A 17,768-nucleotide genomic window follows, 5' to 3' on the forward strand; every position below is an offset into this window, starting at 1 on the left:
TCAACAATCAAGATTCTTCACAAACAAACATAGCAACAAGTCCCTAATAAACTACCCAAGTCCTAGGACCAGCCCTTACCTTGATTCTTGATCTGAAAAGAGAAGAGAATGAAGTTTGGAAGAACAATCTCTTGCTGTCCAAGTCTCCTTCACCTTCCTTCTCCTTCGCGAAACTCTCTCTATTCGCGCTCTCTCCCTTGCTCGCGCGCGTGACCGGTGACAATGGTGGTGGCTTGGGCGGCGGCTCCCTTCTCTTCTCTCACACGTTCTCTCTTTGTTTTTCACGTGAAGGTGCTGTAGTGTATCTCTGTTTTCTGATTGTGGAAGAATAGGGTTTCCCCCCTTGGCTAAAATCACATGCAACCCACAAGTGGGCTAGGGTTTTGTTTTTCCACAAGCCCGACCCAAGTCCAACCTTAACCCACCAGTCTAATTACCTAATCAGACCTGAAACTTACTAAAACCTAAGCCCTCAAAGGTAAATTCATAATTAAATTCGGACTTAGAAGAAAAACAATGTAATAATCCCGCTGGCACTGTACAGCCGGAACTACGTTCACTAAAACGGGGATATCTGGAGCTACAGATATCGGATCGACACGAAACCACTTGGAGAATTTTCTAGACTTGAAGGTCTACAACTCTCATGAAGGAAGTTTTCCCAAATGAAGTCGTTAAGACCCTCTAAAAATTCACACAAGTTGACAGTTCTAATCTGCCAGTTATCAAACATTAGCTAAAACTTCAATTTTATTCAAACTTCCATAAAATTGTTCCAAATTGAACTTAGGGCCTTACAATACCACCCCCCTTAAAATAGTTTCGCCCTCGAAACTTAAGGGTTTACAAATAAATCGGGACGTGACTCCCGCATCTTATCCTCTAACTCCCAGGTCGCATCACCGGTTTCTTGGTTCCACACGACCTTCACTAAAGGTACCTCCTTGTTTCTTAAGCGCTTTATACTTCGATCGACGATCTTGATGGGTGGCACCTCCATTGTCAGATCATCTCTCTGCTGTATATCGTCTGGCGTAATCACATGCGAATCATCTGCCATGTACTTCCGCAACTGCGACACATGAAGAACGTCATGGATGTTGGATAGGAACGGTGGTAGGGCGATCCTGTACGCCACCGGTCCAACTCGCTCCGTGATCTGGTATAACCCAATTAACTTCGGAGTAAGCTTCTTGGGCTTGATTGCCCTTCCGACACCTGTCATCGGGGTAACCCGCAAGAAGACATGGTCTCCGGCCTGAAATTCCAACTCCTTTCGTCGGTTGTCGGCGTAACTCTTTTGGCGACTCTGCGCGGTACTCATCTTTTCCTGAATTCTCCTGACTTCCTCGGTGGTCTGTTGCACCAATTCCGGGCCAATCACCAAATTTTCTCCATCTTGATGCCAGCATAAGGGCGTACGACACCTCCGACCGTACAAAGCTTCGAAAGGTGCCATGCCGATGCTCGCATGGAAACTATTGTTGTAAGTGAATTCGATCAATGGCAGCATCTCATCCCAACTGCCCTTGTGATCCAACACACAGGCCCGTAGCAAATCTTCCAGCGACTGGATTGTCCTCTCTGTCTGCCCATCGGTTTGGGGATGATAGGCAGAGCTCAACCTCAACTTAGTTCCGAGGGCCTGCTGCAAGGCTCCCCAAAAGTGAGAGGTAAACCTCGGATCTCTGTATGACACGATGATGGTCGGTACACCATGTAGACGCACAACCTCAGCCACATAAATCTCCGCCAATTTCTCCACCTTGTACTTCAGGTTGATCGGCACGAAGTGAGCGGTCTTCGTCAGTCGATCAACCACTACCCAAATTGCATCAAATCTTCTTCGTGTTAGGGGTAACGCCGTCACGAAGTCCATAGAGATGCTATCCCATTTCCACTCCGGAACATCCAAAGACTGTAGTTTTCCTGCTGGCTTCTGATGTTCCACCTTAGCCTTCTGACAAGTCAAGCATGTCGACACATACTCAGCTACTTGTTTCTTCATTCCAGGCCACCAGAAGTGAAGTTTCAAGTCCTGATACATCTTGTTCATTCCGGGATGGATACTCAGTCTACTCTTGTGTCCCTCATCCAGGATCAATCTTCTCATCTCTACATCGTCAGGCACACATATCCGTCCCTTGCATCGCAGAATATTGTCATTCCCAATAGAGAACTCTGGTGCCTTTCCCTGAGTCACACGGTCTCGCCACTCAGCTATCCCTTCATTAGTCTCTTGTCTAGACTTGATCTCTTCCAAAAGTCCACTTGACACCGTCACCATTCCGAAACTCAGTCTTCCTGGTGCGAGCTTAACCTCCAAGCTCAAATCTCGGAAAGCCTCCAACAGTTCTAACTCCTTGACCATCATTGAGGACACATGTATAGCCTTCCGGCTGAGAGCGTCGGCTACGACATTGCTTTTCCCCGGATGGTACTGTAGAGTGAACTCATAGTCCTGAAGGAATTCCATCCACCTCCGCTGCCTCATGTTCAGATCCTTCTGATCAAATAAGTACTTTAAACTCTTATGATCGCTGTAGATCGTGAACGTACTGCCATAAGGATAGTGTCTCCAAATCTTGAGAGCATAAACTATGGCAGCCAACTCCAAGTCATGTGTGGGGTAGTTCTTCTCATGAGTCTTCAACTGCCTTGAAGCATAGGCAATTGCTTTCTTATCTTGCATCATTACACAACCTAAACCATTGTGTGACGCATCACAGTACACGTCATAAGGTTCTCCTTCCTTAGGTAAAGCTAGTATGGGTGCGGTGGTCATCCGCTTCTTCAAATCCTGGAAACTAGCCTCACACTTCTCCGTCCACGCAAACGGTTGATTCTTCTTTGTCAACTGGGTCAACGGCGAAGTCAACTTTGCATAATCTTTGACGAATCGTCTATAATAGCCAGCAAGCCCAACAAAGCTTCTGATGTCGCTTGCTGTCTTTGGTTGCTCCCATGACAGAATCGTCTCGATCTTGCTAGGATCCACTGCCACACCCTGACTTGATATGACATGACCCAAAAATTTCACCTCCTCCATCCAAAACTCACACTTTGAGCCGTTCGCATACAGTTGTTTCCCTCGCAACACGCCCAACACCTGGCGCAGATGCTCCTCTTGTTCCTCTCTACTCTTCGAGTAGATTAGGATGTCATCGATGAATACTACCACGAACTTGTCCAGGAATGGTCTGAACACTCTGTTCATGTAGTCTATGAACACTGCGGGTGCATTAGTAACTCCAAACGGCATCACAAGATATTCATAATGCCCGTATCGAGTCCTGAATGCGGTTTTCTGGATGTCAGATTCCTTAACTCGGATCTGATGGTATCATGACTTAAGATCTATCTTCGAGAAAATCACCGCTCCTCTAAGTTGATCCATTAGGTCGTCTATCCGAGGCATCGGATAACGGTTCTTCACTGTCACCTTATTCAGCTGTCGGTAATCCACACACAATCTGGACCTCCCGTCCTTCTTCTTCACCAATAGCACAGGTGCACATAAACGCACACAGGCGTACACCTTGGGGCGCAAAAGGGATTCCAAAGCCCACTCTTCCTTCGATTGACATTCCATCAATCGATCTCAGAGTTCAAACATCTTAATATAATCAAACACTTAGTCTCAAGTATCACGGCAATGATACTAATCAGACAATCTCACAGTCAAGCAAACATCTTAGCACACAAGTCTACCCAATCTCACCGCGAAGTTTTGAAAACACCTTTATCAAAAACAAAACACCACAAGTTCGGAAACTCGTAAGCGCAAAACCCTTAGTGCTCTGGTTTCTCAACCGGAGCTCTGATACCACAATGTAACGCCCCGATTTCTCGAGTGTTACACAGTAACTAATTAACCAATTTTCGTAAAGAGTTTTCGTCGATTCACTTATTAATCTTCAATTAATGACAAACCTTTCATTTTACAAAAACTCTTGAAACATAACCTTTCCAAAAAACACGCGGAAGTAACCAACTTCGTAAAACTTTTTAAATAACCAACTGTAAAGAGTACGAAACAAAGGCCTGAATGAAAATAAAGATTACATCAAAACTTGTTCATTCGAATTTAAGCAATAAAATTGTTCGATACCAACACTTCGGAAACTCTCAACCCCAACAGAAAACAAAAGACTCTCAACCCAAACCCTATTCCTTAGCCTCTTCCTCTTCCTCTAAAGTGTAGTCGTCCTCCAGTATTGGCACGTCACGTAGCATCAACTCCCAAGAATGAGTCATCGCCATTATCTTCACGACCATCTACCCCCCCCCCAAATAAACACATAGCAAACAAGCAGGGTCAGGTCCAACAAAAAGAATGATAATGACAAAATCAACAACAACATATATAATATAAGTACATTATATGTCTTTTATGGGAAAGAGTCAGTTACTAACGGAATCTCACTTCACACAACCCACCAAAACTTCCATGGCCATAATCACGATCATCCGCAGATGAACAAATCTCGGAGGGGACTCACCGTACAACCCTCAATCATGTGGGGGAACTCACTGTCCGCCAGACTCACCGTCCGTCCACAGAATCACAAGGCGACCGCAGTCAGTCAATCACGTGGGGACTCACCGTACAACCCACAAAACACCCTCGCGTGCAAGGTACCATCGTTCTCATGGTCCATAGTCCTCACCAGACCTATGTCCAATTATTCACATTTACTTGCAAGCGAGTTTATTACACTTTTCTCTTTGTTAAGTCTCTAAAATCAATCCTAGAGTCTTATCATACTCTTTATACAACAACCTTCACAACACAACATTCACGGGTTACAAGGGAATTACGGCTAGGTGAGCGACCCTTGAACCGTTAACTAAGAAAAATAAATATAATCCACGTAAAGGAACGCAAGAACATTCACTCATGCATAATATATCATCGCAACTTCAACATATTGACAGCAGAAACAACTTTCACAAAAATAGAGCCAGAGAATGCATCTTTCAACCAAAAATCACGTATGATACCTTTCTAGAAAGCTATTTTAAATATCTACAACTCTCTAGTTACACACTTGTTCATTTGAGTCCCAAAATTAGGTGATATTAGGCCTTAAAGCTAACTGTCCGGAACAGGAAAAACAGCAGGTGTGACAGTTACTAAACACGACCCCCAGATCACATTACTAAACCAAAAATTATGATTTTTGGATTTCTGGAAAGATATTTCGAAAATCTACAACTTTCATTTTAATCACTTTTTCATTTGATGACCATAAACAGGTAAAAAGGGGCTCTGAAGTCCGCTGTCCAGTACAGGAAACTGGCAGCGAAACTCCCACCTCTAGTTTAAGCTATAAACCATCTCAGCCCAAGGCTTTAAGCTATGTTCCAGCAATAAAATCAAATCACATAGGTCTCATATGATAATAGTACAGCAAGCAAACCTTCAACCCAAACCCTCATGCAAACCCTCAACAATCAAGATTCTTCACAAACAAACATAGCAACAAGTCCCTAATAAACTACCCAAGTCCTAGGACCAGCCCTTACCTTGATTCTTGATCTGAAAAGAGAAGAGAATGAAGTTTGGAAGAACAATCTCTTGCTGTCCAAGTCTCCTTCACCTTCCTTCTCCTTCGCGAAACTCTCTCTATTCGCGCTCTCTCCCTTGCTCGCGCGCGTGACCGGCGACAATGGTGGTGGCTTGGGCGGCGGCTCCCTTCCCTTCTCTCACACGTTCTCTCTTTGTTTTTCACGTGAAGGTGCTGTAGTGTATCTCTGTTTTCTGATTGTGGAAGAATAGGGTTTCCCCCCTTGGCTAAAATCACATGCAACTCACAAGTGGGCTAGGGTTTTGTTTTCCCACAAGCCCGACCCAAGTCCAACCTTAACCCACCAGTCTAATTACCTAATCAGACCTGAAACTTACTAAAACCTAAGCCCTCAAAGGTAAATTCATAATTAAATTCGGACTTAGAAGAAAAACAATGTAATAATCCCGCTGGCACTGTACAGCCGGAACTACGTTCACTAAAACGGGGATATCTGGAGCTACAGATATCGGATCGACACGAAACCACTTGGAGAATTTTCTAGACTTGAAGGTCTACAACTCTCATGAAGGAAGTTTTCCCAAATGAAGTCGTTAAGACCCTCTAAAAATTCACACAAGTTGACAGTTCTAATCTGCCAGTTATCAAACATTAGCTAAAACTTCAATTTTATTCAAACTTCCATAAAATTGTTCCAAATTGAACTTAGGGCCTTACACCATGATTGGTGTTTCAGTGGAGCTATCAAGGATATCTGCAACATAGATAATCTTGTCCTTAGGTACCCACTTTCTGGGTCCTTTCTTGTTAGTTACCCCAGAGGTTCTGATCACCTTGGGTTTCTCAACATGATAATGTAAAGGAATTTTTGCATGATATTTAGACATGGAGAAAGATCCCTTTTTTAGAGGGGGTTTAGCAACTTCAGCAGGTAAAGGATCAGGCAATATGGTACCAGAGGGAACAAAGCATTCATACAAAGATTTTTCTTTAGACATAGAAGGCTCATTTCTAATTGGTTTAGAATAGCCAATGCCATGCATTCCATTTCTGCTTACGCCATAGATCATTGAAGCCATTAAGCTTCTATCTACGCTCTTAGCCAGGAATCTTTGAAAAGACTTTTCATACTTAGATTCATTTCTACAATCAGAGGCATCACAAGCAACTATTTCTTCTAACTTAGCAATCTGGTTCTTAAGCACAGAGTTAGAATTTACCAAAGCATGATTATCATTTTTCAAATCAGAAATAATTTTCTCATGTTCAGAAGGAATCTTAGAAGCAGCAGATAAGTCCTTTTTCAACTTTTTATGCTTAGACAATAAAGAGTTATACTTATCCATGATATCAGACAAAGCATGTTTCAATTCAGAGGTTGAGAAAGAAGAGAATACCTCATTTTCATCGTCTGAGTTGGGATCTCCTTCTGATTCTGAGTCAGAGTCAACAGCATCCTTTGACTCTGCTTCCTTGTCTTTGACAATAGCCATGAGTCCTTGGACTTCACCATCAGAGTCAACATCCTCTGACTCTGATTCATCAAAAGTCACCATCAGACTCTTCTTCGTCTTGAAGTGCTTCTTTGGCTTCTTGTCCTTCTTCAACTTTGGACAATCACTTTTGTAGTGCTCTGATTCTTTGCACTCAAAACATGTGACTTCCTTGATTGATGACCTCCTCTGACCTGAGGATTTAGACTTTCCTTTAGCCTTTCCAGAGCCTCTGTACTTGCTTTGCTTGTGCTTCCAGATGCGGTTGAGTCTCTTGGAGATCAGAGTCAGCTCATCTTCATCAGAATCTTCTGATGCTTCTTCAGATTCTTCTGCTTCAGCTTGGAGAGCCTTTGACTTCTCAGACTTAGCCTTCTCAGATTTGGATTTCAAGGCTATAGACTTTTTCCTCAGATCTTGCATCTCAGAGCGCTTCAGCTCATGGCATTTCAGAATGCTAATGAGTTCTTCTAAACTCATACGCTCGACATCTCTTGTGAGCTCTATTGATGTCACTAAAGGCATCCAGCTTTCAGGAAGACTCCTGATGACCTTTATGACATGATCTTTTGTAGTGTAGCTCTTGTTGAGAGGTCGTATTCCAGCTACAAGCAACTGAAATCTAGAGAACATTTCTTCAATGGACTCATTTGGCTCCATGATGAAGGATTCATACTTTTGGATCAAAGACAATGCCTTTGATTCTTTGACTTTCTTGTTTCCTTCATGAGACAGCTTCAGGGATTCAAAGATGCCTTTTGCAAACTCACGATCTGTAATCTTCTGGTACTCTTCATAGGAAATAGCACTTAGAAGAATTGCTCTTGCTTTGTGATGTTGTGAGTACAGCTTCTTTTGATCTGCAGTCATCTCTGACCTTGGGATCTTCTTGCCTTCTGCATCAACTGGACGCTCATAGCCATCCACAATAATATCCCAGAGATCTGCATCAAAACCCAGAAAGAAACTTTCGAGTCTATCTTTCCGATATTTGAACCTTTGACCGTCGAACATGGGAGGCTTTGCATTGTATCCATCTTTCTGTGTTTCACTGGTGGTAGCCATTGTTTTTCACACCGGCCCGGATCACTGAACACTGTTAGGTGTGGTAATCAGAACTTGCGCTCTGATACCAGTTGAAGGTATGAAAAACGGTAGAAAGGGGGGGTTTGAATAACGTTTTCAAGATAAAACTTCCACCTTAAAGATTTTGGCAAATCTTTCGAAACAAAATAAGTGCTAAAGATAAGAGATAGAAAAGCACACAAGGATTTTATCCTGATTCACTTGATAAATCCCTCAAGCTAATCCAGTCCACCCGTTAAGGTGATTTCTTCCTTCTTAGAATGAAGGCAATCCACTAATTAGGTATGTGTTACAAGTGCACTTGAAACCTACAAGTGACTAACAATACACTAACTTAGCTCACACTAAGATTCACTCTCTTAGTCTTCTCTAGGATCCGATCAACCTTGATCTCCTAAAGGCAAACTATACAACTGTATATGAAGTTCTTGTTTACAAGGAAAGTGCTTCTAAAAATCTTATAGTAAACACAATGAAATTCAACATGAAAGAAAGCTTAGAAGGATTTGAATATTTCTTGCGCGTGTGTGAATGCTTCTAGCCGCTTCTTTCAATCTTCAGCCTCTATTTATACTCCAAGGATTAGGGTTGAACGTTGCATGAAAATGCTACCGTTGGAGGGCAGTTCTGGAAATTCCAGCTTCTGCTGTGGCTGAGGATGTTAGGTAGGTCGTCAGGATAGTACACTTTGCTTTTGTACTTTGGATAGTGACTTGACCTTAACCTCGTAGACTTCTGATCATAGGAGCGCTTCGTGTTGGAACTTGTGAAGCTGATTGATCAGAGTCAGAAGGAAGCTTGGATCCTCTGACCACTGTACCTTCTGATCTTCACTTCAGAAGATCAGTACATGGTCTTCAGAGCCAGTTGCTTCTGGACTTCAGAGTCTTCACTCTTCAGCTTCTGGATGTTCAGAGTCTTCTACACCATCAAAACTTCTGAACCTTCAGAGTCTCTAGGTTGTCAGAACGTCTGGATCATCAGAGCTTCAAGTGAGCTGAGTCCTTATCAGAGCTTGATTTACTTCAGATCTTCTGAAGCTTTTCCACTGTTCAGACTGAACATGGAGAATGCGAAAGCGTTGCTTGGGTCACTCTTTAAGCATAGTGCTTCTGATTTGTGTGAGATAAAATGGAGGTCAGAGCCTGTAAATAGCACACTCAGAAAAACACGTTAGAGTACCATAATTGTTCATATCAAAAGGTTAACTTGTAATCATCAAAACATAGAGTTGTACTACTAGATCAAAACTTGATCTTACATAGAGCACCCACTTTGCATAGATTAGGGATACAAGCCTTCCAACCTATTTTAGTGGAAGGACGTGCTATTTGTTTACATCCATTAGTGTGTAAGGGGTTAAATGCAGACTTTGATGGGGATCAAATGGCTATTCATGTCCCTTTATCTTTGGAGGCTCAAGCAGAAGCTCGTTTACTTATGTTTTCTCTTACGGAGCTTTTGTCTCCGGCTATTGGGGTCCAATCTACCTTGGGTTCCATCTTTCCTCTTTTCCCCTATGATGTAATTTGATTCACTCTTGTTCAATACACTTTATGCAATTATAATTATGGATTTTATTTGTCTAGAGTTCATCTCCATGCTTAATTCTTCTTTTGGTCAATTGGTGTTATAAGAGTTTCTATGATCCATAAACACATTGGAAAATTGATATGGATTGTTGTATACTTAGTTAATTTAAACGGAAAAACACATATGTCTCAGGTTAATTGATTCTCTTTGTACTTCATGTATCATTTGACCTTATGATGATCTTCATGGCTTGCATGGAAATTGGGAAATTGGTGAGTTTAGTAAATGAGAGAAACTGCCACTTGCATTAGTCATCCGATGAGAGGCTTGTCTTTGGGTAGGGTTGACATTTTCTAGGTGACAATAGGAGAAATTAACCCTTAGGTAATAAAATCATGAGTTGGGAAAAAGGTCTAAACCGAGTGACTAGTCGGGATACTCATCGCTAAGATAAGATTATCTAGTTATGAGCCAATGGGATTTAATGAGTGACCGTCTTAGATTTCATCCACTTGGACATGAACTTCTTGGGATAGGAACAAAACTCTGGGTATATCTCATCAAGTAGGTTTAGACGATAATGCTCTTTTCGTGATTACTAGGACTTAAGTAATTAAGGCTAGGATTTCAACGGGTAGGTTCTCCTAGCTAAGGAATTAGTAGGTGAATGACTCTTATCAACATCTTAAATGTTAAATATATCTTGTATGAGTATAATGGTTGAGAACAAGTTGTGGATCAAGTAAAATCACTTCCTAGGTATGTTTCTTCCTACTGCACCATGTAATAGAATATGAGCCAAATAGGAAACAGTGGATGTAAGACCCGATTTTATGGCATATTATTTTAAAAATAATACTAAATAATATTCTGTGAATTTCTTGTGCTATATGTGATATTATACCTTTTAAAAGGGGTGATTAATTTTTAGAAGAAATATTAAGTCTTAGAAACCTCTAGACGTTGATGTACGCGACGATACGAGCATTTTGACTGTAATATTGCTAGGGTTCTGCGACGGCGACTTTTAGGTCAAAATCGACCCGACAGCAGCGATGAGTTGGCGAATCGAGTCGAGGATGACGATTTCGTGGGCCACACCTTATGGGAAGGTGCTGGGAATGATTTTAAGAATATTCTATGAGGGAATATTCCTTGGTTTTTTTTCTAAGGTTTTATTTAAATAAAATGGGTTTTTATTTAAATAAAATGCATTTAAATAATTTTAACCTATGGTTTAATATCAAAATTTATTCTGAAAAATATTTTTGAGATATTATGAGAGTGGTGCACGAAATTTTGGAGCCAAAACCATTGATGAGGTTTTTAATTTTAAATTTGAAGTTTTGATGCATTTAGGAGGGAAATTGTGTATTTAATGCATTACTTATTTTGGGTTTTTATTTAAATTATTATTTTAAATATTTTTTTGAGTAAATCTGAGCCTGGTGAAGGTGGTGGACGGCCAAGGCTTGTGGCGGAAGGAAAATGAGACTTTTGCAAGTAATTTCCTTTTCTGACTAGGTTTTATGAAGGAGAAATTTTAGGAATTTTGATTCCTTGACTTTCAATTAATGGGGGATTAATTTTTGAACTTTTAAAACCTTCAAGGATCTTTTTATATCTGATTTAAAACTCTTTGGATTCAGATTTGTATAGTTTAAATGATTAAGGATTTAAATGCTATTTTTTTAAAAGGGTTTAATTAGGAAACAAACCTAAATTTGAGGGCTGAATATGGGGAGCATGGAAAGCTCTAGAAACCCTAACATGGGCTGAGAATTTCGTGGGTTTGGGCTGCTCCTTGGGGAGAAAGAAAAGCATTTAATGCTTGGCTCTCACCCCTCACTATAAATAGAGCATTTCCCCCCCTCTCATTTCTTCACACCAAGCTCATTTGCTCTCTCCTCTCTCTAGCCGTGAGCTTCCTCTCCCTCTCTTGTCTTTCTTTTATTTTTTTCTTGTTTTAGTTTCTAAGCCTTGAGCAAGGCCATTCTCAATATGCTATGTGGTTGCAGCTTAAGCTGATCTGCCAAAAACCAGAAGAGAATGATCTTGATCGAGTTGCTTAGGAATGTTTATGAATGTGGGGTTTTTCTTAAAGAAATTCATGATGTTCTTATAGTATTCTTATGATCTTCAAACAAGGATTTTAGAAAGGAGGTTTTGATCTTGTGAAAGGAAAAGTTTTGGTTTTTCGAGGTTTAAGATAAAAAAAATTTGAAACGACGAGGAAGGGATATATTATCGCTAAACGACTACTTATTCGTACCGTTACTCTATCCACATGACTAGGAAGTTCGAAGCGAGAGTGATCCCGCCAAATCCAAAGTCCTAGGACGTGTTCTGCTGTGACTAAGGTAAGGGCACTTCGGCTATGATTGATTGTGATTGTTAGAAAGCATGGTACTAGGACTATCGATGATATATGTGCTAGATAAGTTATATGATGATAATGCAATAAATGTTAGATAGTATTATTATGAACATGCCTATATGCCTAGGGTGTTAGCTACGTTTATTGATATGCATGCAAGTTACTATGTTATGATATTTTGTTCATATGATATGAACGTGATAGGCTTAGGGCCTAGTAATGATGACTGACTTGCATGGCATGCATTATGGACCAAGTGACCTGGACTGGGCTTGGATGGCCACGACTAGTGACCTGGACTGGGCTAGTCGATGGTGACATCACTACTACAAAAAGTACTTTTCACATCGGGCGAAAAGTACTCTTCACATCGGGTATACAACCGATGTAAGCAAAGGTGATGTGGTATGTCCCCACCTTTTCACATCGGGTACACAGCCGATGTGAAAACTACACATTTCACATCGGTTTATGCAGCAACCGATGTTAAAAGTATGTTTAGTAATTTCTTTTTCAAATCTGCACGTGTATTTCACATCGGTGGAATCAAATACCCGATGTGAAAACTACACATTTCACATCGGTTTATGCCGCAACCGATGTGAAAAGTCTGTTTAGTCATTTCTTTTTCAAATCTCCACATGTATTTCACATCGGTGGAATCAAATCCCCGAAGTGAAAACTAGACATTTCACATCGGTTTATTCCAAAACCGATGTGAAAAGTCTTTTTTTAAAAAAAAAAAAACAAAACCAGTTATGTTTGGAATCAATTAAAAAGTCATACCTAGCACATTTTCCATTCAGAAATAGCTCATAACTAATTTAACTTTCCAAAGTTTCAGTTACAGAAAGTGAAGTAGCACACACTGTTAACCTAACATAGAAGGAAATGAGAGAAAGTGGATGAATATTATTTTCATTAACTAACCCTTCATTAGTACATTGCACTAACTATCTCTCAACCAGTATAACTAGCTCATTCATTACATAATGAATCTGATGAACAAAAACTGCAAGTATAGATAAACACATACCCTTAATTTAGACTTTCTACTAAATACATGCTCCAATCTTTTTCCCCATAACGATCTTTTTCACCACCTACATATGGAAGAATATAAGAATAAAGATGAGGGAGAAATAGAGAACTAAATCAACAAACTTCAGCTTTCTCATTTATTTACATTGATCCATTGCAAACTTATCTTTTCTACATACATACAGGTTAAACAATTGAAAATTAAAAACAGGAGTTAAATCAGGATGGCTAAAAGAGAATAAAAAATTGAAAAGCAAGAAGCAGCTAACACTGAAATTGTTAAATGACAAAAAAATGAAAAGCCAAATACAAAATGATGCAGGTAAACAGTTAAGGAGTAAGGGATGTGAATTTCTAAAATGACAATTGAGGCCTGCAACAATAAAAAACTCAGATCATACTTTTATGGACATGGATGAGGCTCTGTGAATTTTATGAGCAAACGATGATTATGAAACTTTGGTAATCAGAATTAGCAGCATGAAGGAGTGCTTGTTTTTGCAAATAAAAAAAAAAGAGAAAAGATTTGGGTAAATGTGAGACCTCATAAAATAATCTGGCCAGAGACAGTCACCGATGTGGGAGAGGAATCAATATCAATATAGCTAAACGAGTGGCAGTAGAAATAGCTAAACGAATTCCATCAAGTTCAGGTCTAGCGATCACTTGACAACCCAGGCGTGATCTGTATAACAACCAAAATTAGTCTAAGAAGAACTTTGGGGAAGAAAATGGAAAATAAAAATTTATGTTCCTAAGTTACCTGGATAAGAAACCTACGTTTCAAAAAGCCCAAAAGCTAGGTCCAACATGTCATTTTCCTCATCAGTTGGATCTTCCAATTTATTGTATTGTTCTACGTCCTGCACAAAGTTCAATAATTTAACTCTTGTAAGTGGAAGACCGTATTTCAGGAAAAATAAATAAATTAATCTCAAGCAGCAATTTACTGCATATATCACCCATGATGTACCATGACTATAACATGGCAAGTTGAACATGCAAGCGAGCCTTCACGTATTCACTGCATTTATCATATACAGTACAGTAGGAGTGATGTTTAAAACTGAATCATAAAAAAAAATTATAACGGTCATCCAGTGTCAATAGATACACTTCCAGCTGCAATAGTACTGATAACATAATTTCTATACAAAGAATGCTAAAATTCATGTATCAACTCTCAATTACCAGTGTCTTTGTGAGCATGATTACGAGAAAAAGCTTGAGCATCTCTCAGACTTCCTATAATCTCCACATCAATGGGTTCTCCAAAGGTTTCTTTTTAAGCCAACGGGTGAGTATATCACATAAACGCTTGAGTATCTTTCAGGCTTCCTAACAGGCAAGCACAACATACACATTACTCTTCTTAACTTTATCAACAAGTATCAAGTACTATATAGAATCAAATATACAGATACATGTCTCAGAAAAGCATACGGATGCCTTTACACCAGCCTACCCTTCCAGCAACAAATCCAGAATTTGTTCAGATCATACACATGTTTTCCAGCTAAATGAAACTAGCCATGATTCTTAACAGTTCTAGAAATAACTCTCACACACAACTCTTTTCAAATAACCACCACTTTTATCTCTCTTCAAAAAATCATTCTCTAGCTAGGAAAAAAGCAAGGAATTCAAAAAGAGCAGTTAAACAAACAAGCAAATTAGAAATTAAGATCACTGAAAATGAATATTACTATCTATCATATATTACAATCTTTACGGAAATCATCAATGAACTTAAAGGGTGATAAAAAAGTACCTTCTTTATTAATGCGGTCCCCTTCTCACTAACATAAATACCATCAAGAAACTTCCTGATATCCTTGTTCTTAACATGGCATTTATGTAACAAAAACAACAAAATAACCAAAATTAAAATCCAAGCAAGATAAAAATTAGACAACAACAAAGTCAGGCATTAGCATGTATCCATAGAATGAAAAAAAAACTGTACCTGATTGATAAGGGCACATGACCTAGAAACAAGCTCAATGTCATTTCCATCGAAAACCAACTCATCCTTCACCTTCTCAGATCGCACAATGGAAACTCCATCAAGCATATCCACTTTCCTCACCTAATCACACAATGACAAAATCCATAGTTCAATTAATCAACAAGAAAAATCATACTTGAATTACCCAACTAAACGAACAAACGAATGCAAAATTAAATTACTTGAAAAAAAGCACATTATTGACACAAATGCACAGTTCAAAGTTAATAAAAAATAAAAAATGATCAGCACTTAACCAGTTAAACAAACAAGCAAATGAGAAACTAAGATGACTGAAAATGAACATTTTTATATGACCCATATACCAATCTTAACGGAAATCATCAAAGGAGTTGAACATAGGGTTTAGGGTGAACGAAAAGTAGAAAGCTATGGATCTTGATGCCCTTGTTGTGATTAGTGATGCTAGCGTTGATGGGAAAATGGGCATAGACGAGCCTCATCTTGTGGGTACCGAACCAGGCCTCGATCTTGAGCTTCTTCTTGCCTTTCTCATCGGTGATGAGCTGGAAATCCCCGCAAGGGCCTTCAACCTTGATGCTCACGCCGTCGGGGATGTCCATGGTCTCTGATGAAAAGATCTTCTTCATTCTCTGATGAAAGGATTTCAAACATAAGGCCAAAATGAAACAGCAGAGGTACAAATTGAACTATTATGACTCAACAGTTTTACCCTACACTAAGTTGTCGAATAATTATTGTATTACTATGTATTGCAATCACATGGACATTAAAACACTGAATCGTTCCAATCAACTTCAGCAGGTGCAGCAATGGAAGCCATGGCCTGCAAAATCACCGCATACCCATTACACGCAACACACATAAACAACAAAAGGGAATCGATTTTGCGAGGTGAATGGGAAAAGGGTATTGTTGGATTGAATGAAAGGTACCTTTTGAACGCGAGTGGAATCGAGCCGGCGATCCTCGACGCCGTCAGTGAGCTTGTCGAAGATGCGATGAAACGGCAGTGCGTTGGAGAGGTCCAACCCCGATCATCAAGTTGTTGGGCTGCGGTGCGTTGGAGAGGTCCAGCCCCGATCGTGGAGTCATGTTCGTCCAGCCTTTCCATGAGGGATTGGCTTATGGATATCCAAAACGTCTGCATGCATGTGCACGAGCATTGACTAATAATAACTTAGAACTATGAAATAGTTTCCTATACTTGTGAAACCTAGAACTTAAAATAGTTCCCTTATTTGTGAATGTTAGCTTAGGGAAGAAATTGTGATTGATAGGGTAGTATACCCTACTTATGATATGTGTGTGTTAGAAGTTGACCCTTGCTTGTTTGATGTTTGTTGTTTGGGGCGCTTAACGCCTAGACAACAAGCATGCGTGTGATCAGTCGAGATGCGGTCCTATACCTGCTTGCTGTGGACGACCACAAGGCTCGAGACATCGACCGCGCGATCGATGGTTCAGCTATGGGATTGGCGAGAGAAGAGGATACGAGACGATGTGATGCAAGCGTTGGAGGAGGCCTTGGAGGGCACGCGACCTATGAGTCGGGTACTGAGTGTGATAATTGAGTATGTACTTGGGGTTGAGGTGAGTTTGTTTATAGGGTTCGAACCTAACCTAGAGACCTTCTTGTTGTGTTGGCTCGGGGCGGTCGAACACTAGTTTAATCATTATGTTGTAATTTGAAAGAATCATTGTACGCTTCCAAAGCTTTTATTAGTAAAATGAATTATTCAGTCTACTTCTCAAGTTACTACTTTTTATTTGTAATCAATGTTTCGAAAAGGTTTTTTATTTCAGTTAAAATTTACACACGTTTTTGGAAAAAAAGGTTACTAAAGTGACCCTCGAGAAATCGCGGCGTTACATTGTGGTATCAGAGCTTTGGTTGAGAAAACCAGAGCTTTGGGTTAGTGGTCCCTAGGAGTTGAGTCCGAGAGAGTTGGGTAGAACTTGTTTGCTAAGATGGTTGATTGACTTATGAGATTGTCTGGAGCGTCATTGCTGTGATGCTCAACCCTTGGAGTCCTTAGACTTTCAATTAATGGGGGATTAATTTTTGAACTTTTAAAACCTCCAAGGATCTTTTTATATCTGATTTAAAATTCTTTGGATTCAGATTTGTATATTTTAAATGATTAAGGATTTAAATGCTCATTTTTTAAAAGGGTTTAATTAGGAAATAAACCTAAATTTGAGGGCTGAATATGGGGAGCTTGGAAAGCTCTAGAAACCCTAACATGGGCTGAGAATTTTGTGGGTTTGGCCTGCTTCTTGGGGAGAAAGAAAAGCATTTAATGCTTGGCTCTCACCCCTCACTATAAATAGAGCATTTCCCCCTCTCATTTCTTCACACCAAGCTCATTTGCTCTTTCCTCTCTCTAGCCGTGAGCTTCCTCTCCCTCTCTTGTCTTTCTTTTATTTTTTTCTTGTTTTAGTTTCTAAGCCTTGAGCAAGGTCATTCTCAATATGCTCTGTGGTTGCAGCTTAAGCTGATCTGCCAAAAACCAGAAGAGAATGATCTTGATCGGGTTGCTTAGGAATGTTTATGAATGTGAAGTTTTTCTTAAAGAAATTCATGATGTTCTTATAGTATTGAGTAAAGTACACTCACCCCCCTTAAGGTTTGTTAGAATTACACTCCACCCCATTATTATCTAAAATCTACATCCCACCCCATTTTATATAGAGGAAAATTTAGTGTCGAAAAA

General features: G+C 39.9%; 1 protein-coding gene across 1 annotated transcript; it reads right to left on the reverse strand.

The window, feature by feature from the left end:
* Positions 1-14,594: 14,594 nt before the first annotated feature.
* Positions 14,595-15,680, reverse strand: LOC130748417 (60S ribosomal protein L9-like). The gene is made up of 4 exons (XM_057601639.1): positions 15,447-15,680; positions 15,028-15,150; positions 14,833-14,901; positions 14,595-14,684 (listed from the first exon to the last, which is right to left on the reverse strand). The coding sequence occupies exons 1-4, from the start codon at positions 15,678-15,680 to the stop codon at positions 14,610-14,612; spliced, it is 501 nt and encodes a 166-aa protein (XP_057457622.1). The 3' UTR covers positions 14,595-14,609.
* Positions 15,681-17,768: the final 2,088 nt, after the last annotated feature.

This window comes from Lotus japonicus, chromosome 3 (genome assembly GCF_012489685.1).
Source record: "Lotus japonicus ecotype B-129 chromosome 3, LjGifu_v1.2".
Classification (NCBI taxonomy): Eukaryota; Viridiplantae; Streptophyta; class Magnoliopsida; order Fabales; family Fabaceae; genus Lotus; species Lotus japonicus.

Coding starts and splice junctions, on each gene's coding strand:
- LOC130748417 (XM_057601639.1), bottom strand. CDS start 15,680: ATGAAGAAGATCTTTTCATCAGAGACCATGGACATCCCCGACGGCGTG. Junction 15,151..15,446: donor TCCATAGCTTTCTACTTTTC/GTTCACCCTAAA, acceptor TTGTGTGATTAG/GTGAGGAAAGTGGATATGCT. Junction 14,685..14,832: donor GGACCGCATTAATAAAGAAG/GTACTTTTTTAT, acceptor CTTTTTTCCTAG/CTAGAGAATGATTTTTTGAA.